At 37.1% G+C, this 25,537-nt stretch overlaps 1 protein-coding gene across 2 annotated transcripts in view; it reads left to right on the forward strand.

The window, feature by feature from the left end:
• Positions 1-25,537, forward strand: part of Oatp26F (Organic anion transporting polypeptide 26F) — a 288,753-nt gene that overhangs the window by 194,958 nt on the left and 68,258 nt on the right. For both annotated transcript variants that reach the window (XM_083126966.1, XM_083126965.1), the window contains exon 4: positions 4,054-4,512. In XM_083126966.1, coding sequence (XP_082983092.1) covers positions 4,054-4,512 — 459 coding nt within the window. The remainder of the gene's footprint in view (positions 1-4,053; positions 4,513-25,537) is intronic.

A 25,537-nucleotide genomic window follows, 5' to 3' on the forward strand; every position in this document is an offset into this window, starting at 1 on the left:
TCAGGAATAAGGCACCCTTTTTCCTGTACTACACCATCGCAACTCAGAAATCACATCCTACTGTACCTTCATGATATATCAGGGTGTCTACCAGTCAAAAATGTCAGTCAAGAAATTATGCTTCTGGTCAAGAATTTTTGCTATTTTTTTGCAGTACAGTAAATTTACATTGTTAAAGACCTATACTGGGATTTGATAAAATTGAATATTTGGAAATCTAAAATTGTATTGAGTTGTGGTTAAAATTTGTTCACTTTGTTTCTTAAGAATTATGCAGCCATTCCCCTTCCAGGATTAAGTTTGAAGCAATAACTTTTACATGCAATAATAACTAAAGCAAGTCTGAATCTCTTGTTAAAGTACAGCTTCAGTTTTAATCTTAACCTGCCTTGTGATAAGGGTTTCACATTGAATAAAAATATATATTTTCTTAATTTCCAACTATACCTACGTAAGTAGGGGGCGATTAAATAAATGTTAAGGAAAAAAGGGAGCAAGGTCAAGAATTTTGGGTTTGTTATTTTGGTAGACACCCTGTATATGCAACATTGAAAAGTTGCACCTATAGACTTCTTTAAAGTTAATTTACTGGATTGTACCTTTCAACGTGGATTTTAAAATTTAAATATATCGACCTTTTAACCATAAAATTATAGCCGGTGATTTTTACAGGAAACATATTAGATTTTTTACATCAGAAATAACTAAAAACTCCATAGGCTTTGTGATCGTAAATATGTGGGTTTTCTCGTCGCAATGCTTCAATGCTTTTTCATCATAAATTTACGGATAGTTTTGCGTAAAATCTCGGTTTCGAGTTAGATCCCTGGTGGAGGCACAAGATGGTTGGGATCCCACTTTAAGCTGTAGGTCCAGTACCCCACTAGCATATCTATGTATAAAATGGACTTCAAACAAACTCTGCAGTGAAATCCCGTTGAATTGCTGTCTTTAAATTTTCATTGATTGATTTGCTTTATTTTACTTCGCTTCTTGTGCCACTTTTGGCTAATTTGCGAAGATCGGGATGAGTGATGATATGATGAAATTGATGAGTGAACACTCACAAACATCCATGCCCAGGCCGGGATTCGAACCCAGGGCCCCTGGCGTCGTAGCGCGATGTGCTAACCACTCGGCCACAGGGGCCGGCTAAATTTTCATTGAATTTATAGTGAACTTTAGTAGTGATTTTCAGAAATAAATAAAGGGACCTCATAAAATGGTATCAGCAGTGACGTCAAATATCAATTAAAAAGCCATAGCGTATCCGTCAAGTTAACTGTACACTGTTTTGACGTTAAATTCACAATCGCTCGGAACTTATATTTACGAGATTTTTGTTGTTTAATAAACAGTCTTTCACCGTAAATTTATGGGCAGTTAAAGTCTAGAAGATATTTTACGACGCGTCTAATTGATGCCACGCGTATGTGTGGATGAGCTTTTGATGGATTTTCGAGAGTTTTCGGAAGAGAATCTGGAAAAGTTTCATGTAAAAATCGTGGAGGAGGATGGTGGAGGAAGGAAAGTTTGCGCTGAGTCTGCCAAGTGGATCAATGGGCTAATGTCATTGGCCCAGGAGGAGCCTATGATTGATGGGTTTTTGAAGGCCGTCGCTTCGCAATTAACACAGCGGAGCTTCTGTCCGATACAGTGGAGGTGCGGTGAACGGATCACTGTTGCCATAACCAGAGAGCAAAATTTTACTTTTCAAGGTGAAAAATTCCGTTCTTCCTTCAAAATTTACCTTCATCTCGGAGAAATGAAATTGCGATCACAAAATTGAATCAACTGTTATTATTAGTAGTAGTGATAGTAGTAGAATTATTATTATTATTTCCATTAACTCATACAAAAAAACATTAATCCATAGAAACGAAATTACATTTCAGGGAATGAATTAGTTTTATTTTTTTTTCAGTTTTTGTGCGGACAGAGGCAAATCGGGACTGGACCTACAGTTTAAATTGCGATCCGACCCAGTTGTGTGCCTCCAACGAATATCGGACGCGGGTTCGTATCCCGGTCTGGACATGGTGTTCTTTGTGGATGTCCCATCATCAATTTGATCATATAATCACTCATTCTCATTTTCGCTAATAGCCAAAAGTGGCAAGAAAGCGAAGGCAACAACAAATCGAACCCGAGATGCCTTTATAAAAGGCGACGACGCATTGTATTATGTGAAACGGATGTCTTCAAATTTCTCTGAAATTCTTATGATTTTTTCATGAAATTTCTCTTTTTACTTTTTCACCAAAAATTCTGTTTCAATTTCCCCGGGAAATTTCCCGTGTGGAAACACTGGATCGAGTGTGATGCTTCGTTGCGTGTGATTTGCGTCAGTCTTCTCAACCGCGCTGCACAGCTGATGTCACAAACCTGACATGACACGACTAATATTGCCTCTGAACAGACGGTAGGGCATATCAGAATATTAGGGTCTTGAGTCTCGCTCAACATTCTACCCCGTGTGACTAAAGAACCTATTTCTATTAGGGAGGGTTTCAAATTATCCGATATCCGTTTTGACATTTTCATCTTCCGGAGAATTTCTATAAGTTTTAGATTTCCAGAGGGCAAGAAACCACTGTTCATCACTAGTGTAAGTCTGTGGAGGAAACGCCATCTTTAGAATGACAAAAATGACGTTTTCAAGCTCACTTGATCAGTATTGCAACCTTGAGGTATTTTTCTAAACAGTTGATACCTCATGTAAATTTGAGCTTGTACATAATTCCTGCCGGGGCTTGCTTCGATCTAACTAGGTCTACTTGCCCGAAATCTTAATTGCGTAGATGCCCTCATGGACAGTTATTTTACTATGTTATCAGAAAAAACGCTAATTCGAATCCTGGCTGAATCGCCAAATTATCGGAAACTAAAAGATTATAAACTTCAATTAAATTTAAAATTAGATTTCAATATTAACATTATGTATTCATCACTTGTATATTAGTACATATATCAGAACATAACTTTTTACTGTTTTCGATCGTCAGTTATTTTTGACATGCACGTTCATAAATTCACATTGTAAAGTCGTCGTAACTCAACATTGTACTAGGCCTCCCCGATGGCGCAGTGGTAGCGTCGTCGCCTTGTAATAAAGGGGTCCCGGGTTCGATTCCCGGTGGTTCGGATCCCACTTTAAACTGTAGGTCCAGTCCCGATTAGCCTTACTGTGCATAAAGTGGACTTAAAACAACAAATCAATCCAATCAACATTGTACTTTTGTAATCGTCACAAGCTGCATACAGTCTGCCATATAATTTCTGTCGGACTTAAGGTTTCCAATCGACTCTCCCTCGTATTATGTAAACTTATTATATCAGGGAACGGATTTATATGTAAGTACATATTTATGTATGAAGCTGAAATCATTTATATTTTGTATTATCTTTGCGCATCATGGCATGTAGATTCGAACAATTTAGTTTTTTTTTATATTTATACGATTACATAGCCTATATTAAGTTTTGGCTCATATTTTACATATACTTATTATTTTTACATATTATTTTTATATTTTAGAACATTTCTCAACATATACTACATATTCGCGCAATGTCCTCGTGTGACCGAACAAGTTGGGTGAATTATTGGGAATAACTGACAAATTTGAAATACACTCCTATTACTTCTTGCGATATTGAATGCAGTTTCATCACAGATAAAGATATATCCTTTTCTGTGGTTTTAGTCAATATAAATCCTTCTCAGGAGACAAGAAAAGGAAATTCACGTTCGAATACTTACATCAGAATTTTGTTATGCATTGTTTTGGAAACAGAAAATGAAAAAAACATTTTGTGTTGTTTTACAATTAATGTCAATTTAAGCGTATTGTATTTTATGTAGCTCGTGTAGTGTCTATCACTAAAGAGGTAAATTTTTACAATTTTCAATATTTTGGTGAAAATAAGCACATTTTTACTATATATAAATCAGTTCCCTGCTTATTATCATGAAAAAGTATAAAAATAAGAATTTATGAAAACGGCAGAGCGTAATAGTAGTAATACATTTTCTCCATTTTCTCTTTCCAGGCATGGTCGTCAACGGACTGGTGAACATCGTCATCACAACGATAGAACGGCGATTCGGTCTGAAGTCTACGGAAACCGGGTTCATAGCCGGAGGATACGACATTTCATCCTTCATCTGCCTCATCCCGGTGTCCTACTTAGGGGGGCGGATGGCGGCGAGCAAGCCTCGGTGGCTGGGGGCGGGCATCCTCCTCATGGCGCTGGGGGCGTTCGTCTTCTCCATTCCCCACTTCACGGCCCCCATGTACAAGGGGGGCCAGCCCCTCATGAACCTCTGCAACTCGACGGCGGGCATGGACCCCTGCAACGTGTCGGAGGGTACTCGTCAGCTCAGCGAGTACCAGTGGGTGTTCCTCTGCGGGCAGCTGCTACTCGGCGCCGGGGCGAGTCCACTCTATACTCTCGGAGTGGCTTTCTTGGACGAGAACGTCTCCACCAAAATGTCGTCAGTCTATCTCGGTAAGTACTTCCTAGCGTCCTGAAGGTTGGGAGACCAAATTTTAATTATTTTTGTACCATATGTATACTCTTACCCGAACTTCACAATTTGTAATCCTGTCCAGATATTATTAGAATGATTAAATCAAGAAGACTTAGGTGGGCAAGCCACGTGGCACGAATGGGAGAGAATAGAAGAGTCTACAAGATTCTTGTTGGGAAACCTGATGGTAAGAGACCTGTAGGATAGCCTGAGGCTTAACGTTGAGGTAGACCTAAAGGAAATTGGTAAGGATGGGAAAGATTGGATTGATCTTGCCCAGGATAGGGACAGATGAAAGGCTTCTGTTGCTGCATCCATAAACCTTCGGGTTTAAGAGGGCTTCTCCGATGGCGCAGTGGTAGCGTCGTCGCCTTGTAATCAAGTGGTCTCGGGTTCGATATCCGGTGGGGGCACAAAGTGGCTCGGATCCCACTTTAAACTCTAGGTCCAGTCCCGATTAGTCTTTCTGTGCATAAAGTGGACTTAAACAATTCAATCATTCTTCGGGTTTAAGAAGACTAGATAGTTAGTTAGTTCGATATATACTCCTACCCAATGTGTAATCTCAGAATGTATAAAGTACGTGTACGTGCCAACAGCTACACAGAGTACTTTCATTACTTGAAGAAAATTATCAGACTAGGACTATTCCCCAAACCATACAAGATAAAGCCTACACAAATATAAGTAGGAATTTTCTATTTATTTTCCAAAAACAGGCGACAGTATGAGACTGTGGCAGCGAAAACCATCCATGTCGACGAACTGGCCATCGCTGTTGCTAAACCTTGCCGCACTCTTGTTAAAGAGACAACGTTCTCCGCATGCTATGCTGACACGTGGCTCAAAATATAATACGTGTGGACATGGCGTTAGGGTTTGTAGTGCAGGTAGAAGGTTTTCAGCATGGAAGAGCTTTACGTTCGAATGTGAGGGGATGGTGGCAAATGTCCAAAAGCAAATAGTAGCAGCACCGTGTGAAGAAGTCTTGCAATGTGCAAAGCTTTCTGCACACGAGACGAGTGTATTGGCAATTGAGAGCATGGGGTGGCAGAAGCCGGTACAGTTATGCCTTTTAACCCTATAATATATGTGCATGTTCACGAACAGTCACGTTCTCTGAACGAGTAATAGTTTCAATACATATTTTCTTATTAGCACGCAAATGATAACAAAGTTTCAGTCTGCAATTGGTGTGACGAGAATAAAATACATTATGTAGCACCCATTTGGTAAGAAAAATATTTTGGAGACACGGGCATTCGAACCTAGGATTTCAGCTTAGAAAGCTGGCCTTTAACCGACATGGCCACAAGCCACGGTGAAGAAACTAAGTTATTCGAGTAATTTATCCATAAGATTGCATCTTTTCCTTTCCAGCTCCAAACTTTTGATGTCGCTTCTCGCTAATTACATTAATTTGAAAGCAATACGCTTCATCAGATAGGGTTCATATGCTGTACACATTGCTGACAAAATACAAGTGAAGCTTGTGCATGAAAATTAATGAAGACGTTGGCAAGTCGTGCTTTTGTGGAAGGTTAGTGTTTCCAAACCTAAATGATTACCGTTCTCTAGTTCCCGTCAATGTAGCGGATTCTGCTATGTGACGACGAATCTCATTAACTAACGGCACATAAATTATATTATTTTAACTATTTATTTCAAAATGAAGAGTCATTATTCTGGAATCTACGGAGACAATCATTCATTCGGTAAGAATTTTACGAGAGTCACAATTCTATTATTGTGTTCCATTACGATTCCAACGTGCACGTGTAAAAAAGTAAAGCCCGACAATTTTTATTTTACAAACATTCCATTTACTGTTAAAGTTAAATGAGAGGACAACCATTGACTTATTTTTAATATCCTGGATGACTGATGTTGGGGGGGGGTACCGCCTCCCATGTGCCCCCCTGGTTGTGACATAAACTCTTCTTCCTTTAGGATTTCTATTATTTTTCCCATCGCATATTCAGTGCCAACTTTGCGATTCTGTTTGACAAAGTGTATGGGGAAGGAGTTCATTTATTCTTCAAGCCTTCTCCTGGACTAGGATAACACTATTTCCGAAAGAATTTTCTTTTGCATAATTTTCAGGAATTGCAACAGCACTATTTCTGTCTCGCTTATTCTTATTGTTTTTTTTTCCTTTTCGTTATTTAGAGTTGCTTTTCTTTCATTTTCGGCTACTCGCGACGATGAAGAGAGACTTAAAAAGAGCACCCATGCTCAGGCCAAATTCGAACCCGATTGTGATAACTATCATCACGAACGTCAAAAACGCGATTCTTTTTAAAATAAATTTCAGGAATATTTCACATTTACATTACTTTGATTGTAGACGTGGAAATTTCCAGTTAATTAATATTTACGCTGCAATCTTTCCGTTAGCCCTTTTCTTTGAGTCTGAGAGACACAAAATTCCCTGCATATGGTCAAATTGATTGATAGTAAGCAACACTGCTGATTTCCGAACACTTACTTCGGCTGAACTTCCGGCCACGAAGCTGGACTTCAACTCAAACGAGTATGCCAATTTTTGTGAACAGAAGTGTACCAACAAACATCAAGAAAGGGAAGTTTTTCTCTGCGTAATGTACCCTAGTGTAGGTCCACAGTTACCTTTTTCTCACCCCGTACAAAATTCTTATGTACATTATTCTGTAAATTATTTCTTTAGAGTGATTTAAATTGGTGAATTTAAAAAGAAAATCACTTGATTTAAATCGCAATTTAAGTCAACATTATTGTTGGTTAGCGCAGACGTTGCTCTCACACACATGCACGTAGCATTCATTTGCACGATAATCTCCGCATATGGCTTGTTTACAAGCAGGAAAGTGATACCGTCTCATACCGGTTTTGACCAGATGGCTAAACCAGAAAAGTATTTATTGAATTATTTTATGTTGGCTGTAGAGAACCACTATTCAGCTATCCTAGGTAAGGACATTCCAGGCACGTGTATAGTAATTGTAGGAATTATAAAACGGGGTCTCCTGTTGGCGAGTATTTTGTGACCAAGTGTTCAAATGTTAGGCCCATGGAATTATATTTTCTACCATAACGTTCCGCGGTCTTTCTAAATTCTATTCAGTACTAGTTGTGGTTGCAGTTTTAGTTTTCTTAACCTTTTTCTGACCGAATATCCAGAATTTTTGACAAGATTATATTCTTTTTTGAGGAAATTAGTGAAATTATCTAGCACTTGCAACTCGTCGTTCCTTTGTTTGGTATTATATATATATCGTAACGCAACTCCCATGCTGCGTTTGGGATCGAATCAAGAACATCTAGATTGAATTGGGTGATGTAGTTATTTCTCATTCATCTCTCAGATGGTTATCACTCGCTTGGCCTAAATGTGATAAATGCAAGAGGTTATATTTAAAGGAATGGCGATAGAAATTAACTTAGGTTAGATATGGGTTTTATACTCTCCATGACTGAACCGATATGGATTGGTTTAGAAAAGGATATTACAAGGGTCGTTCAAGGTTGACCAGGACTTCCGTGCGTAAAATATTAATGAATCAATGTAGCGCTGCATTACTAGGGCAGGACAGCCCATGATTCCTTGCGAGTAACCATGATCCTTTGCGACACATTTGGCGCATGAGCAGTAGTGTAAATAAAGATGGCGGCAAGTAGTGTATCTGTTGCTGTGGAACAGCGGTTGTAATGAAATTTCTCGTGAAGGAGAAGGTGAAACCTGCTCAAATTTGGCGTAGACTGCAAGCACAGGATGGTGAACAAACAGTCACGGGCAAGAGTGTACGAATGGTGTCATAAAAGTTCCCCTCTACCCAAGAAAAGCAAAGCGCTGCCGTCTGCCGGTAAGATTTTTGGAGCAGTCGTCTGGAACATGAAAGCTGTTATCCATGTGGATTTTGTGGAGAAGGGTGCCACAATGAATGCCAAGTATTACTCAACACTGCTTCACGGTACTGTACGTGGGGCTGTTTGGAAGAAAATACCTGGAATGTTGTCGAAACACGTCCTTCTTCTCCATGACAATGCCAGGCCCCACACGGTCCATTTGACTCAAACAACACTGGCCAGCTTGCACTGAAAGGTTTTACCACACAGTCTTTACATGCCTCAGTGATTTCCACTTGTTTGGGGCACTTAAAGAGCATTTGGGCGAGACGCACTTCCAGACAGATGAGGAACTCAAGAACGCTGTCCTGCAGTGGTTACGACACCAACCTACTTTTTTCTACGCCAAAGGCATCAAGGAACTTCCACAACGACGTCAACGGTTGTCACCACCCTACTATTTTCACATATAATTTAGATTTGGGATTATGTCATTAGCCCTCTACAATTATATATACTAATGGCTGACAATTTGACTACCTTGCTTATTGAACTATTCGCCCAACTCGGAGGCCTTTGTGGGAAGTACAAAAATTAAAAAGGTAAATTTAACAATTTATTGATGAAATAACTATTAGAAATTGGTCATATATAACAGCAGTAACGTCAACAATAGAAATCTTCCAATAACAAATTTAGTATAATATATACATATCCGATTTACATTAATTTAAATCACAAATCCAACCAACCCATTTCATACAAGGCCAAATAGATGTACCGGACTTAGATTGTGTTCAATATTCGATATTATTGTTACGTATATAATATATTATTCAGCAATTTTGGATGGAGAAATCGTAAATCTAATTGGATACCAAATGAACAAGACTAGTAAGTATCGGCCAAACTGAAACGATCATCTGCGCAATGGTAGTATTAAACATGGAATAGCTAAATAGTGCACAAATGAAACTAACTAAATGAAGTATTATAATTCTTAAAATAAACTTAAATATATATTAATTATACCACCATTACACAGATGACAATCTCAGCTAACCGATTCCACCAGTCCAAGGTAGAGCTAGGACATGTAACCCCAACCGCTGCCAGAGTAAGAGAGAGAGAGAGCTCCGCAAGCCACGCGAGAGCCCTCCCTTTCCATAGTCACATGATTGGTGACGTATTACTTCTTCGAACAAGGGAAACAAATGAATATCGAATTGCACACAATCTAATTTATGTTCCTTTGCGAGCGAGGAATAGCGTTACACGGTGTCTGGGTGTTCAGGGGGAATACGTTGAAAAACTGACATAGTTTGGTGCTTCTATGTATGTATATTTCCTGTCTAGAAATAAAAGTCCTGGTCACCCTTGAACGACCCTTGTACTTGCCTTACAAATAGATGAAGATTGTTCCTGCACTTGTCCTCTCAACTATCACTTGTCTAACCTCCCTGTCAGACATCTAATCTATCACCTACCATCGTCCAATAATCGTTCTCCACTTTGCTTTTCTCTCACAATCCGCCGACCTTACTCTCTCTCCTATTCTCGCCAACTGATCACACCTCCTGATTCACTCCCCTAACGTTTGCCTAATTGCTTATTCTGCATTCCTTTCTCTGCTTCCTGCTATGCTAAGACTTTATACTTCTTACCCAATACCTTGGGTACGATACGATATGTATTTATTGTCTACTCTAAGTTTTTTCTGTCATCTGGCGCTTAAACAGTGTACTAACTCAGTCGTGATAACGAAAATTCACTGAAAAACAAAAATTCAAGTCTAAAATCGTTAATAATACACAAAAATAGCGCAGTTCGCTTTTTTATACAATACATTTGCAAAACACGCAGTTCAAGTGATATTTTCAAATCCTCAGTCTTTAATCTTCTCTGTGAGGTGAAAAGTTTACACAGCCTTAAAAAATAAAGTGAAACAAATTCCGTTGTATTATTTCTTGTATACGCATACCAGTTTGTTCCCATGAGACACTCTCGGCGGTTGTAGTAATTGCTTCTCATTGAGCGTTCGCAGCATCGAATATGCCCCTTTACGTTCATTGTTTTGGACACTTGATTTTCAAAATTCTCAGTGTATTTTGTTCGCTTAAGGTTCTCCCTTCGGCATTATTTTTCTTTTTCGCAATTAACCTACATAGGTGGAAAAGCGACGCGAAATAACCAGGGCCCAACACGGAAAACTTTGACGCTCGAGAATGTTTACCCGTTGCGTTATGCAACCAACATTACAGTACTGTTGAACGGGTTTCCATACACGGCAGGATACTTAAGCCTACAAATACTTAGAATCCACTGATCAGCTACAAAGAAGAATATAATCCAGTGGCCTGACAAATGAAACGTAAAACAAAGAATGAACACAGATAAACGTGTATGAAACTCGACAGCAAGAGATGACGAATAAAACTATTGTATTATTAAACGTAAACGACTTGGAAGAAATGTGATACCAAGAAATACTTCGTAGAAAATTCAGCGAAAAATGCAGGAAGCCCTAGAAAAGATACGATTCCACACAGATAAAACAGTGCCAGCAAAAAATCTGGCGAAGTCAGGCCCGCACGGTAGCTCAGTGGTAAAGCAACTGCACGATATGCCAGACACCCGGGTTCGAGTCTTGATCGAGCCTACATTTTTCGCTGAAATTTCTACGAAGTACATCTCCTGTGTGTGCCTAATCTTCACAAAATACTAGTTTGAAAACAAAAATGAGAATATCTGAATTTATTAAATGAATTAAGTTATTAAAGGGACACACGAGGGAACACCCACGCCAGGATTCGAACGTGGGACCATCGATAACGAGATCCTAAGTCCAGAACTTGGCGCAGTCGAGCACCGAGACGACAAATTTATACCCGAATACATTGATTGTTGCTCGGTTAAGAACCCAAAATTTTTAATACTCGGATTCTGAATTAGTTAACCGAATGCACAATTCTGGATTATTTAACCGAATTCCGAATTAATTAACCATGTGCAGAATTTCGAATCAACCAAGTGTAGAATTCTGAATTAATTAATTGACTCAGGATTTTGCACTCTGTTAACTGAAATTCTGATTTACTTCCCCGAATGCAAAATTCTGAATTAGTTACACGAATTCAGAAATCTGAAGAAGTTAACCGAATGCATAATTCTGAAATAGTTAACCGGATGCATAATTCTGAATTAGTTAACCGAAAGCAGAATTCTGAATTAGCTAACCGAATGCAGAATTCTGAATTAGCTAACCGGATGCAGAATTCTGAATTAGCTAACCGGATGCAGAATTCTGAATTAGCTAACCGGATGCAGAATTCTGAATTAGCTAACCGGATGCAGAATTCTGAATTAGCTAACCGGATGCAGAATTCTGAATTATTTAACCGATCTGAGAATTCCGAATTATTATTTAACCGAACTCAGAATTCCGAATTCTTGTTTAACCGAAATCAGAATTCCGAATTATTATTGAACCGAAATCAGAATTCCGAATTCTTATTTAACCGAAATCAGAATTCCGAATTCTTATTTAACCGAAATCAGAATTTCGAATTCTTATTTAACCGAAATCAGAATTTCGAATTCTTATTTAACCGAAATCAGAATTTCGAATTCTTATTTAACCGAAATCAGAATTCCGAATTCTTATTTAACCGAAATCAGAATTTCGAATTCTTATTTAACGGAAATCAGAATTTCGAATTCTTATTTAACGGAAATCAGAATTTCGAATTCTTATTTAACCGAAATCAGAATTTCGAATTCTTATTTAACCGAAATCAGAATTTCGAATTCTTATTTAACCGAACAGTAGTTGTATTTACAATATTATAAGGGCGATAAAGTATGAACCCCCCTCAAGCAGATTTGCCTACACTTAAAACTAGCTCAACATGCCCATATGAGTTTTTTGCTCAAGTGTGGAACTCTGTCCAATCCAAGATTTTTGTAAAAATGCCCTCTTGAATTTCCTGTGAAAGTATGACCCCCCTCAGATTGATTTGCCTACACTTACAAAAGGCACTTCTGTGAGATTGTTGTCCATAATTCTGTCAAAAATATGCTTGTTTTGATATTGTATGATATCTTAAGTATAGTAACTGCTATAGTGCCCTAGCATGTATAGATTTCAAAATATTAACAATTTTGTTAATATTGCATTTTTCAGAAAATTCTATTTATAAAAATTAGGCATTTACAGCTTAAATATTGCATATATCAGGAAAATTATAGAGACAAAAAATATAGAGAATTATGCCTAGAATATGCCTACAAAATTTCAAGTCTCCAGTACTGATAGTTTTTGAAAAATCTCAAATTCAAAAAATTATCGATTTTTTAACAAAACTTCTAAACAGCCTCTAGATTTCAAATATGCAACCCCCATGCTCATATCTTGAAAAATAGGCAAGTTATTCAAGATCTAGAGAACAACAAGAGATTTTTGAAAAATTATAGAGATCAAAAAGTTTCATCTTGCCATGCCCAGGCCAAAGCAACAAACCCCATGTCTCTAGGATTTATGGTTCCAGAGATAATCAAAACTCAAAAAATTATCGATTTTTTCACAAAACTTCTAAACTTCAAATATGCAACCCCCATGCTGATATCTTGAAAAATAGGCAAGTTATTCAAGATCTAGAGAACAACAAGAGATTTTTGAAAAATTATAGAGATCAAAAAGTTGCATCTTGCCATGCCCAGGCCAAAGCAACAAACCCCATGTCTCTAGGATTTATGGTTCCAGAGATAATCAAAACTCAAAAAATTATCGATTTTTTCAAAAATTGAGTATGTTGCTCTGGGGAACATGCAGAGTCACCCCCATAAATATAACTGCCCTAGGATCAAAACTAGTGAAAATTGCAAAAATAAAATAATCGATTTTTTCAAAATTTCAGTATGTTGCTCTGGGGGCCATGCAGAGTCACCCCCATAAATATAATTATCCTAGGATCAAAATTAGTGACGGAATGTAGAAACAAAAATTATAATAGGGCTTGGATACAGCTACCAGCCACTATATTTTTATTTTGAACACAGCACTTAAAACTAAGCCAAGATGCACTCCCACCCACACCCACCCACACCCACCTACATCCATACATATTTACTTCCCGGTACACTTCTATTGCATCATGTTGTGTAATATTAGGCATGTGTTGTTTTCTGATTAATTGGTTATGACATAATGTGATGATGTGGTGTTTTCTGATTGGTTTAAATAAGCAGGGTTTCTATTGGCTCTATAAATCTATATAAGCCAGAGCACAGTGCAGATTCTTCACCATTGCTGGATCGGCAGTGGAACCCACATCGCGGGGGATAGAACCTGAACAGGCTCCACCAAAGTATAGGAGACTTGAAGCATATAATTTGGCGGAATAACCCAAGTAAGGTCATAGAAACAATATACACTGATACAATAAAAGCCAATTTTTGGCAGGGGGGCCAAAGTGGTTCCTAAATACAAAATAATTAAGATCTCAAGAACTAATTGACATAGAGCTATGCAGTTTTTTTGGCTGCCATACAGTCTGGTGGAATAACCCAAGTAAGATCATAGGAACAATATACACTGGTGCAGTAAAAGCCAATTTTTGGCAGGGGGGCCAAAGTGGTTCCTAAATACAAAATAATTAATATCTCAAGAACTAATTGACATAGAGCTATGCAGTTTTTTTGTCTGCACTGAACCCAACTGATATTTTTTATTAAGCATAGAATTTTGATTTGAATCCCAAGAAATTTTATATAATAAACCAACAACAAAAATACCAAAGCCAAAAATATTAACACACATACACACACATATATACACATACAAATCACACTGCTGAACCCAACTGATATTTATTATTAAGCATAGAATTTTGATTTGAATCCCAAGAAATTGTATATAATAAACAACAACAAAAATGCCAAATCAAAAATATTGTAATCAATGCAATAAAAATATATCCAGCCCCAATTGGGCCAAGCACCAAAAGATTTGTAATCCAGACAAATACAGAACTCCCACAAAAATATGCCCCAAATGCCATAGAAAATATAGCATGGAATATTTCACATATAAACATAAAGCTACTTGCTCTGCACAGTCATCAATATTGCCCCCACAACCATCTACATCTGGTCTGAAAAGAAAGCATGAAATACCTGTTAATGCTAGAGCAGCAAAGCAGCCACGCTATGAACCACCTATCCATAGCAGTTTTAATAGCCAATTAAGGGATTACCGGTTTGTATCAGAGCCAAGATGTGGCATTAAGAATTTTTTGAACAGTGTAAATCCTGATGTGCAGGCAATTCTAAATACACAAAATGGCTCTTATAAGCTGTCCCTCAAATTGTTTACACAATATAAGAAGCCAAATGGCACAAAATTTACACAGCCCCACATAACAGAAACTGTACCGGTATATTCAAATGCAAATTCAGACAAAATAATAAGCAGTTTGATAGATCAATTGAATATTAAACACTCTGAATTTGCTGGAAAAGAGTCTGGATGGAGCCTATGCGGATCTCCACACAAGTTATATGTTAATATTTCTGAATTCAGCCCATTACAAGGATCTACATATCTGCCATTACCTGCCAATATTAAAAACAAAAGAGCCGTGGTTAATATTGAAAATAATGATGAGAAATGCTTTTTGTGGTGTATTTTAGCTGCTTTGTTACCAGTTTTAAGGAATCCTGAAAGAATAAGTTATTATAAACAACATGAACATATTTTTAATGAAGCAATGGAGGGTTTAGAATATCCAATGTCTGTTCAGAATATTGATAAATTTGAAAAAAAGGCCCGGGATATTAATGGTAAACAATTATCTATTAATGTATTTACTTGTTCTACTGGCCTTGCCAATTGCTTGATAGCACCTCTCAGAATCAGTACATTTGATGATGATTCTGCTGTTCCGATTGATCTGCTCTTAATTGAAGGGGATGGCATATATCATTACACTCTGATACATAATCTTGAAGCTTTAGTGAGAACACAACTAGACAAATCCAATACAATATTCAAGTTGTGCAGAAGATGTTTAACTGTATTTGATGGTCAAAAAATGGTGAATAGGGTTCGGGAAGTGAATGCAGAAATTGCTAAAAACAAGTTAATTGAACATTTAAAATACTGTAAAAATCATAAACCTGTTCATATGGTGATGCCCAATCCAAGAGAAAATGCAAAATTCAAAAAGTTTGAAGCCTTGTTGGAACACCCAGCATATATAGTCTGTGATTTTGAATCAAATCTCAAACCTCTTGCATTCTGTAGCCCAGACCCTGAGGAATCTTCAATTACAGCATATCAATTACATGAACCTTCCAGCTTTTATTATGTGATTGTACAGGATGGTGTTGTTAGTAAAAAAGATTCATACATGGGAGCAGATGCCATCAAAAAATTTGCACATAGAATAGAAAATGAGTGCTATGACATAGCATCTAATATCTTATTAAAATCAAAACCTATGTTGCCTTTAACAGAGAAACAGATTGAAGATTTCAACAATGCAGAAAAATGCCCGGTATGTGATTCTGAATTTTCAGATACAAATATCAAGGTGAAACACCATTTTCATACAGATGGTAAATTCAAAATGGCACTGTGTAATAACTGTAATATTAAGATCCAGAGACCAAAATTTGTCCCTATATTTTGCCATGGAGCATCCAATTATGATTTTCATCATTTGATCAGGTACGAGGGGTTTGACAAGCAGAATTTAAATATTTTAGCTGAAAATGATGAGAAATATATTGCTATTAGCAAAATAATTAAAGTTAATGGTGTTCCTATTCACTTAAGATTTCTTGATTCATACAGAATTTTATCGGCTAGCCTGGCTACACTGGCCACTCAATTATCTGATGATCAATTCAAAATCACATGTGCTTTGTTTCCAAATCAGGACCTGAAATTAATTAGGCGGAAGGGTGTATATCCATATGACTATGTTACAGATTTTTCTAAATTTGATGAGTGTTCTTTGCCACCACAAGAAGAGTTTTACAGCAAAATCAGAGGATCTGGAATCACTGATGATGATTATCACCATGCCCAGTTGATGTGGAACAATTTAAAATGCCAGACATTTGGTGATTATCACATGGCTTATTTAAAACTTGATGTGACCCTCTTAGCTGATATACTGCAGGCATTCAGAAAATCTTCCATGCAAAATTATAGACTGGATCCAATATATTTTTACAGTGCTCCGGGCTTAGCATGGTCTGCAATGTTTTTAAACACTAAAATGCAATTGGATCTGATCCAAGATCAAGACATGTATTTGTTTATGGAACAATGTATAAGAGGGGGCATGGTGCAATGCTCTCAGAGATATGCCAGAGCAAATAACATATATATATGGCTGATTATGATCCAGCACTGCCATCAAATTATATACTGTATGTAGATGCAAACAGCCTCTATGGTTATGCTATGATGGATAAACTGCCATATGCAGGGCTTGAATGGATCGAAGATTTTAATATTGAAGATCTTAAGGATTTTGATGACAGTAAGTATGGCCTGTTCTTAGAAGTTGATCTGACAATTCCTGATGATTTACACAACAAATTTTCTGATCTGCCCCCAATTCCTGAGGTTCAGTGCTCACCTGGCTCTAAACAGAAGAAATTGATGATGACACTGGAGCCAAAACAGGGTTATGTCATATATTACAAAAACCTCCAGTTCCTGATGCATCATGGTGTCCAAGTGAGCAAAGTTGGCAAAGTTTTGAGGTTCAGGCACTTAAAATGGTTGAAGCCATATATTGATACAAACACAGAGCTTCGAACATCTGCAATGAGCCAATTTGATAAGGCCTTGTTTAAATTGATGGTCAATTCTGTGTATGGCAAAACTATTGAAAATGTCAGAAAACATACCGATGTTAAAATAATTACTGACCCCAGCCTGAGCAAAAAATTGGTTGCAAAGCCTAATTTCAATTATAGAAGAATTTATGATGAAAATATGGCACTCTTCAACATGAAAAAAACAAAGATTAAGTTTGATAAACCTATTTATGTAGGGGCTGTAATATTGGAATTGGCCAAATTACACATGTTAAAATTGTATTATGATGTGTTGAAACCTTTTTATGGTGATTGTGTAAAATTGATGTACATGGACACAGATAGTTTTGTTCTTGATATTCAAACAGAAGATGTTTATCAAGATATAGCACAGCCTGCATTGCTTGAATATTTTGATACCAGTGAACATACAAAGATTCAACCCCACAACAAAAAGGTGCCTGGCAAGTTAAAAGCCTGCATTGCTTGAATATTTTGATACCAGTGAACATACAAAGATTCAACCCCACAACAAAAAGGTGCCTGGCAAGTTAAAAGATGAGACACTTGGTGATGTTATTGTGGCATTTGCTGGGTTAAGGGCCAAGATGTACAGTTTTGAAACATGTAGTGGTATTGTTGCCAAAAAGGCCAAGGGCATTGGCAGAGTAACCGTGGAAAAAGAGCTTGAATTTGAAGATTATAAAAATTGCCTCAAATCCCAGAGTTTAATCAGAACATCAGAATCCAGAATTCAGAGTATGGATCACTTATTGACTAGAAATATTGTAAGAAAAGTGGCTCTGGACCCACATGATGATAAGAGATGCATTTTATCATGTGGCATACATACTTTACCATGGGGTCATTGTGATTTGAAAAATGGCAATCAATGCCCAATTACAGAGCATGATTTGAAATAAATAAACATGCCTATGAACTTATTTGGGTTCAAAAAACAGGCTATTATGGAGCTGCCAACACCACAAGCCTCTTCTGATATAATATCTAAACTGAGTGCTTTGTTAATTATTCATCTGAACAGCATACTTACAGATGTTGATGATGAAACAGGCAAAACATTGTACATATTTAACAATAATTTAAATCATTACCAATTACCCGTAGGTGGGCAATTACAATTTATTACAACTCCTGAGGGTGATGTCAAGATTTCAATAGGGAGAAATATTTACAGAATTAAGCACTCAAACATGGTTTCTGGCACTGTTTATACTGTTTCTGCTGGCGACTGCTTATATATTGAGGTCCCGGGATCATATGACAAGCTTATACCCTTTTTTATAGAATTAAGAATCAGATATTCAATAATAAATAACCACTAAAACAAAAATGCCTAATGATATATTTGGCCATACAAGGCATGAAGATCACAGTGATGAGATTCTGATGCTTGATGTCAGAGTCAAGAAATTAAGAAGTGACTTACAAGCTTTACAAACCACACTCAATGCCAGTCTTCAATTAGAAATTACAAATTTGCAATCACAATGCATGGACCCTCTTCTTTAAATTGATTCTGAACTCAAATTGTTGCTTCAGAAATATACTGATTTGGCCACATTAGAGAATTTTCAAAGTTTAGAAGAGGCTGTAGCAGCTCTTCAAGCCAAATTTAAGACCCAGGCCACAAACTCTGAGCAATTGAAACAACAATTGGAAGAGCAAATAAATAATGTCCAGGCACAGCTCCAAACAATTGTCAAAAGCATAAAATCACAAGAAGATTTTGATCTAGTGATTTCCACTCTAAAAGAACAGATTCAATCACTGGAAATACCTAATCTGGACCCTCTGAACAATGCCATAGCCGAGGTTAAAGAAAAAATTGAGACACTTGAAAATTTTATGAACAACTTGCCATCTTCTGATGCTTTGAGTGCTATAACTCGGAGTGTTGCAAACATCAAGCTGCAACTTGAAACATATGAAGATTTTGGAAAAATTCAAAGTACCATAACCCATCTTGAGGGTACAATAGCAGCAGTGCAAAGTGATTTGACAAATGTACAAGAATCTCTAGAATCCCGCCTGCCCGGTATTGTAGATACCCTTGTTAGTGTCCAGTAACAAATCACAAAGCTTGAAAACCTCAACACTGAATCTGAACTATCTCATTTTCATCACTTGATTGATGATGTCCAAACAAAACTTGAAATTTTACAACAATCAACACCCACTCAGGCAGATATAGCCCTGCTCCAAGATGCTATGCAAAGTGTGGCTGATGCTTCTGAATTAAACAATGTGAAATTGGCACTTGAATCTTTGCAAAATACAGTATCAAATCTGCCTACATCACAGGAACTTAAAAATATTAAGAGAGCAGTGAATCGCATATTGAAATCAGAAGATATCAAGAATATCCAGACAGAAATCAAACAACTTACTCAGACAGTGGCCACTCTACCAACCAATCAACATATTAATGAACTGCATGCCCTGTTTGAGGATATCAGAAGACAGGTCCATGATCTTACTGCTCAAAATTCAAAATTGGCAGTTGTTGAAAATTTACAGCAAATTGTTGCTAATATCAAGCAACAGCTAGGGACCATGGAATCCAATCAAGCAAATGCTCTGTCTGTTTTTGCCACCCAGCTACAAGAGATTGTGCAACAATACAAGAAACTTGCTGTGGATATAAGAATTAAGCCGGGGCACGATGAGATTGTTAGGACCATCAATGAGCACCTTGAATCTGTAACAAGCAGATTGCTTACAGCAGAAAAAGAAATAACAGGCATAATAGAAAATCCAAAACATACAGTAATTCTTGAATTGTACAGCATCCCCAACAAAGAATATGATTCACCATTTACACCAGGTGGCAAAATATATATGCTGTCCCCTGCACAATTTTATTACCAATTTTTTGTTGGGGGCACACTTAGACCAATCAAGATCAAATATTGGCTTCAACCACAGGCACACCACTACCCCACCTTATCAATAACAAATGCTGAGAACAAAGTAAAAATCACCAGTGTAGAGTTAGAGGATTTTACAGATCCCAATACATTAGAAACATCTTATGCTGAAGATGATGGCTCTCTGGAATTTAAAATACAAATAGGGGACAAATTATATTTAGAAAATCCTGTAGTATCAGCTGCTGAACACCCTATAGTTGCAATATTCTTGTTTACATATTATGTCTAGACAAATTATTGTTGATGAATTACACAGACAAGCCAGACATAATTTTAAGAGACTGCCAGTAGTCACAAAGGGCATAGATGATTTATGGCAGAGCGACTTGATTGAGATGGCAAGTGGACAGCTGAAAAACTTAGACAAAATCAACAAGGGCTACAAGTATCTACTCACTGTAATAGACACATTTTCAAAATTTGCCTGGGCTGTGCCACTCAAATCCAAGACTGGGAAATGTGTTACAGAAGCCATCAGAACAATCATCAATCAGAGTGGAAGATCACCGCGCTATTTGCAAACAGATAATGGCAAAGAATTTTATAATTCAGTGTTTCAACAATTTATTAAAAGCCAGTCAATAAAACATTATTCGAGTTACAGTGATCTCAAGGCCTCAATTGTAGAGAGATTCAACAAAACTCTAAAAAATCTTATGTATAAACAATTTACACTTCAAGGTAATTATAAATGGATTAATATTCTTCCAGAACTCCTACATAAATATAACAACTCGGTCCATTCTACAATCAACATGAAACCCTCTGAAGTAACTTCATCTGATGAGCAAAAATTGATCAGAACTGTTTATTATCCTAGATACCAGCCAACAGCAAAAAAAGCCAAATACAGGGTGGGTGATCAAGTAAGAATCAGCAAATATAAGCACTTATTCAAAAGAGGCTTTACAAGAAACTGGAGCACTGAATTATTTACAGTGGTTCAAGTTAAACCTGGGACCCTTAACACATATATAATAAAAGACCACCGAGGAGAAATTCTCAAAGGCAGGTTTTATGAAGAAGAGCTCAGCAAAACTAAACAGCCTGACACATATCTCATAGAAAAAATCATCCGCAGAAAAGGCAACAAGTTATTTGTCAAATGGCTAGGACTTCCAGGACACAGCTGGATCGATGCAGACAAAATAATAATATGAGCACCTGGGATGTTATAAAGAGGCTGCCAGAACCTGAACAGCAAATTAAGAGAAATGGCAACTTGCTGCCTGATAATATTAGGTGTCTTATTGTTGGGCCATCGGCTTGTGGTAAAACTACACTAATGATTGATAATTTTTTATTGGCACCCAACTGGTTAGATTGGAAAAACAGGCACTTGTATGTCTTCTCTAAGAGCTTGGAACAATTAAAATATCAGCAGCTGATGAAGCTATATGATGGATTGGATATAGCCACTTTTGAACCAGATGTTAAGCCACTCCATGAATGTCTCGATAATTCTGTTGTTGTGTTTGATGACATTATACTGGATAATCAAAACAAGGTTAGAAATTTCTTTACACAGGGCCGGCACAAAAACATTGATTGCTTCTACCTGGCACAGACTTTTTCAAAAATACCCAAGCAGCTGATCCGAGACAACAGCAATTTTATATGTGTGTTTCATCAAGATCAAACCAACCTCAAACACATACATGATGAATATGTAGGTGGGGACTTGAGCTACAATAATTTTTCCAAGATTTGCAGTAAGTCCTGGAACCAGGACAGTTATGGGTTTGTCACAATTGATATGACAAGAACACCCAATAGTGGCAAATACAGAAATAAAATCAACAATTTTCTAGACATTGAAACATAAATAAATAACCATGAAAAGGCCAATCAATGATGATCTTAAATTAAGAGATTATCTTGTAAAAAGATTTAAGGGATGGAAATCAGAGAACCGAGGTTTTTATGAAAAACACAAACAAACAGAACAGCCTGTTATTGATGCTATTGGTGAATTAGGTAAAAATATCAAAACTGTTACAGAGCAAAATCAAAATTTGATCACAGAGCTTGTACCTGTAGCTGCAAGAAACATATTAGATTATCCATTCACCCCACTTTCTAGTATTCATACACCTAGTCCTGTTGCTCCTCGAAGAATTGAAGCTACTCAGGATCCTATTGAATTGGGTCTTCTTGCTCAAAAATATTTAACCACACCTAAAGACAATAAAGATGAGGTTTTTGGCTTATATGCTGACACAGAGCGTGATGGTAGCATCATACATAGAATTGGCAATTTCAGAGTAACATTTATGGGAGATGATCTGATTGTATATTCAGAATCTCGTCTTGGAGAAAAAGGTGCTTTTGTTAAGTACCCCGGCACACCTGGATTGTGGGAACTGATGACTAGGAAAAGGCCTGGCAGCTATACAGATCAAGATTATGAATATTACAAAGAAATATTAATAAAATCAGATGCTCTATACCAGAACAATGATCCCACACAAAAAAGAGTCAAGTCTAGCAGTGGGGCAAAATACAATAATTTAATCAAGCCCATATGGTCACAGATCAAGACTGGCAGTGGAATCAAACAATACAACACCCTGCCTAAAGAATTTGTGTGGGTTGATGATGTCAGGAAACTTGTAGATAGGTTATTGGTGATAGCTGGGGAGGAAAATGCTGGGAACCACAATTTTTACAATGAAAAAGTTGGAATTATGGACATGATAAGCACAAAATTGTCTAATTTTATAGTGAATGACACTAAGGGGATTGGGTATCTTATAAAAATTATTAATACTCTACCACCTAAATTTTGGAATATTTCTGAGGGTCGGGGGCTGGTTAATGACATCATAAACAAGCTGCCATTTGAACTACACATTCCAGGCTATCAGTATTGTGATCCAGGCTCAAAATTGGACCATAGATTAAACAGAGGTGATCCTGGTGTTAATCCCCTAGATGCTGCTTGTAGAGACCATGACATTGCATACAACACACATTCTGATCTTGACAAGATACATGTTGCAGACAAGAAATTAGAAGAGGCTGCATTTGGTAGATTTGTAAGCAAAGATGCTTCTTTAAGTGAAAAAATAGCAGCATTGGGGACCTCCATAGCTATGAGCACCAAACAAAAACTGGGGTGGGGGTTGTGAATATGTATATAATAAACCTACAATGAAGGCCAAGGGTGTTATGTATCAAATACCTTATGCAGGTCTTAAATCTCTTAAAACTATTGATAGCCTTTTGACCAAAAAGCAGCGCAAGAAGAAAAATTCTTGTATTGCAAAGGGACATGGTATGAAATTATTACTTAGTACCTCCCAATTAAAAAAATTACAGCAATCCAGGAAAAAATCACATGTGGGTGGATTTATATTTACCATCCCTGCCATCTTAGCTGCTCTCGGGGCTGTGGGGAGCTTGGCTGGGGGATCAGCTGCCATAGCAAAAACAGTAATAGATGCCAAGAAAAATAGGGCAGAATTAGATGAATTGAAGCGCCATAACCTGGCCATAGAGAAACAAGGCAAAGGTGTTAAGAGAGCCATGAATAAGTTTAAAAAAAACAAGAGCCGCTTACAAACCAAGATATTGAAGCTTTAATCAAGCCACTGGGCATCAAACATTTTAGAGGTGTGTACATGTCTGATTCTTTACCAGAACAACCACTCAACAAAGAGTGTGGCGTTGTTAATTAAGGGCACTCACTGGATCTGTTATCTTAAATATTTAAAAGATGAGGCATTTGTGTTTGATTCATTTGGAGGTGTTCCACCTGAAAATTTAGTAAAATATCTAAATTCAGCTAATCTTTATTACAATAATGCCCGTGTTCAAAACTTCAAAGATGTTAATTGTGGACATTTGTGTTTATCTGTTCTTAGATATATGTCTCAAATAAATAAACCATCAATTGAAAATTTTCAAAAAGCCTTGTGGTATTTAAAACATCATGGGGGTATTCCATCTCACCAGCCAAAATTCAATATTGAAACTCAAATTACATGCTGACATAGTGTATCCGAAAACAATAGCTCTCAGAGCATTTTATGGCATGTACTTGATCCCTAATATTACACACCACAACAACAAAATTGCAGTTGGGGATCAAAAAATTGTCATCACTCCAGGGCAGTATAATCTGTCCACTCTAAATGCTCAATTACCCAGAGGTATAGTATTAACTCAAAATTCTGTCACTCACAGAGTAGAGATTGTATCTGCTACAGAAACAGTGGATCTGGGTACTATAGGAGAGCTGTTGGGCTTTGAGAACAACACAAAACTTGAACCAGGCATCAAACACACTGCTATTAATATACCTAAATTCTTAGCCATAGAGACTCTGAATATTCACTGTAATGTGGCCGAGGGTATGATCACCAAATCAAATGGCATAGGCACTCACAAACAAACTGGCATCATTGCAACATTCAAACCTAATTCTGAATTTATGGAGCCAATCATCTACAATCCATCACCAACATTATATTTTCCTGTGTGTCATAATAGAATAGATTATATTGAATTGATGGTCACTAATGAAAAAGAAGAATTAGTTGATTTTGCTGGAGCCACAACAACTGCTATCATAGAAATTAACATTTAAATAAAAATACATACAAGAAGAAAATGGAAAATATTGAGAGTTATGAGCTACAATCATTCCCCCCAAACAGGAGGACATTTGCAAATTTAAATCAACCCAACACAGAGATTGAGGTTGATCTTGATGTAGGGGATGGCTTTATACACCCTCACAGAGCAGATCTATACATCAAATTTGATGTTGTAAAGCTCGATGGAACAGATTATCCGGCAAATTCAAATATAAGATTGGTGGACAATTTTGTGCCGCATCTGTTCTCTGAAATTGAGATCAGAAAGCATGGCGTTGTTATAAACAGAGTAGATTATCCCGGCATTACCTCCACAGCTTTGGCCACACTAAAATTATCCAAAACCTAGGCTTCTTACTACAAAATAGGTGGATTTGAGGCTGGTGAAAAAATTATATCCAAGAGCCACACAGTGCTGTTCCCTATGCGCCTGTTGCCAGGATTCTTTTCAGATTACAAAGATATTATGTGGAAGGGTGGTTTAAGAATCACATTTAGAAGAGCTGCCAATGATAATAATGCTTTGATGAGGTACAGTACATTAAACTCTACAGGGGAAGCTATGCCTAATACCCTACCTGATTAGGGCAAGTGTATTATTCAGACTATGGAGCTAAGAATCCCAGTTGTTGAATATGAGGCCAGTTATGCTCTTAAATACAAAGCAGATATAATAAAAAATCCACAGATTCCTTTACAATTTTATACATATCAATGTGTACAGAAGCCCGCAACTGGTACTTATTATGAGTTTGATGCTACAAATTCATTCTCCAGTATACAATATG

This window comes from Lepisma saccharinum, chromosome 8, assembly GCF_977018435.1.
Source record: "Lepisma saccharinum chromosome 8, izLepSacc3.1, whole genome shotgun sequence".
NCBI lineage: Eukaryota > Metazoa > Arthropoda > Insecta > Zygentoma > Lepismatidae > Lepisma > Lepisma saccharinum.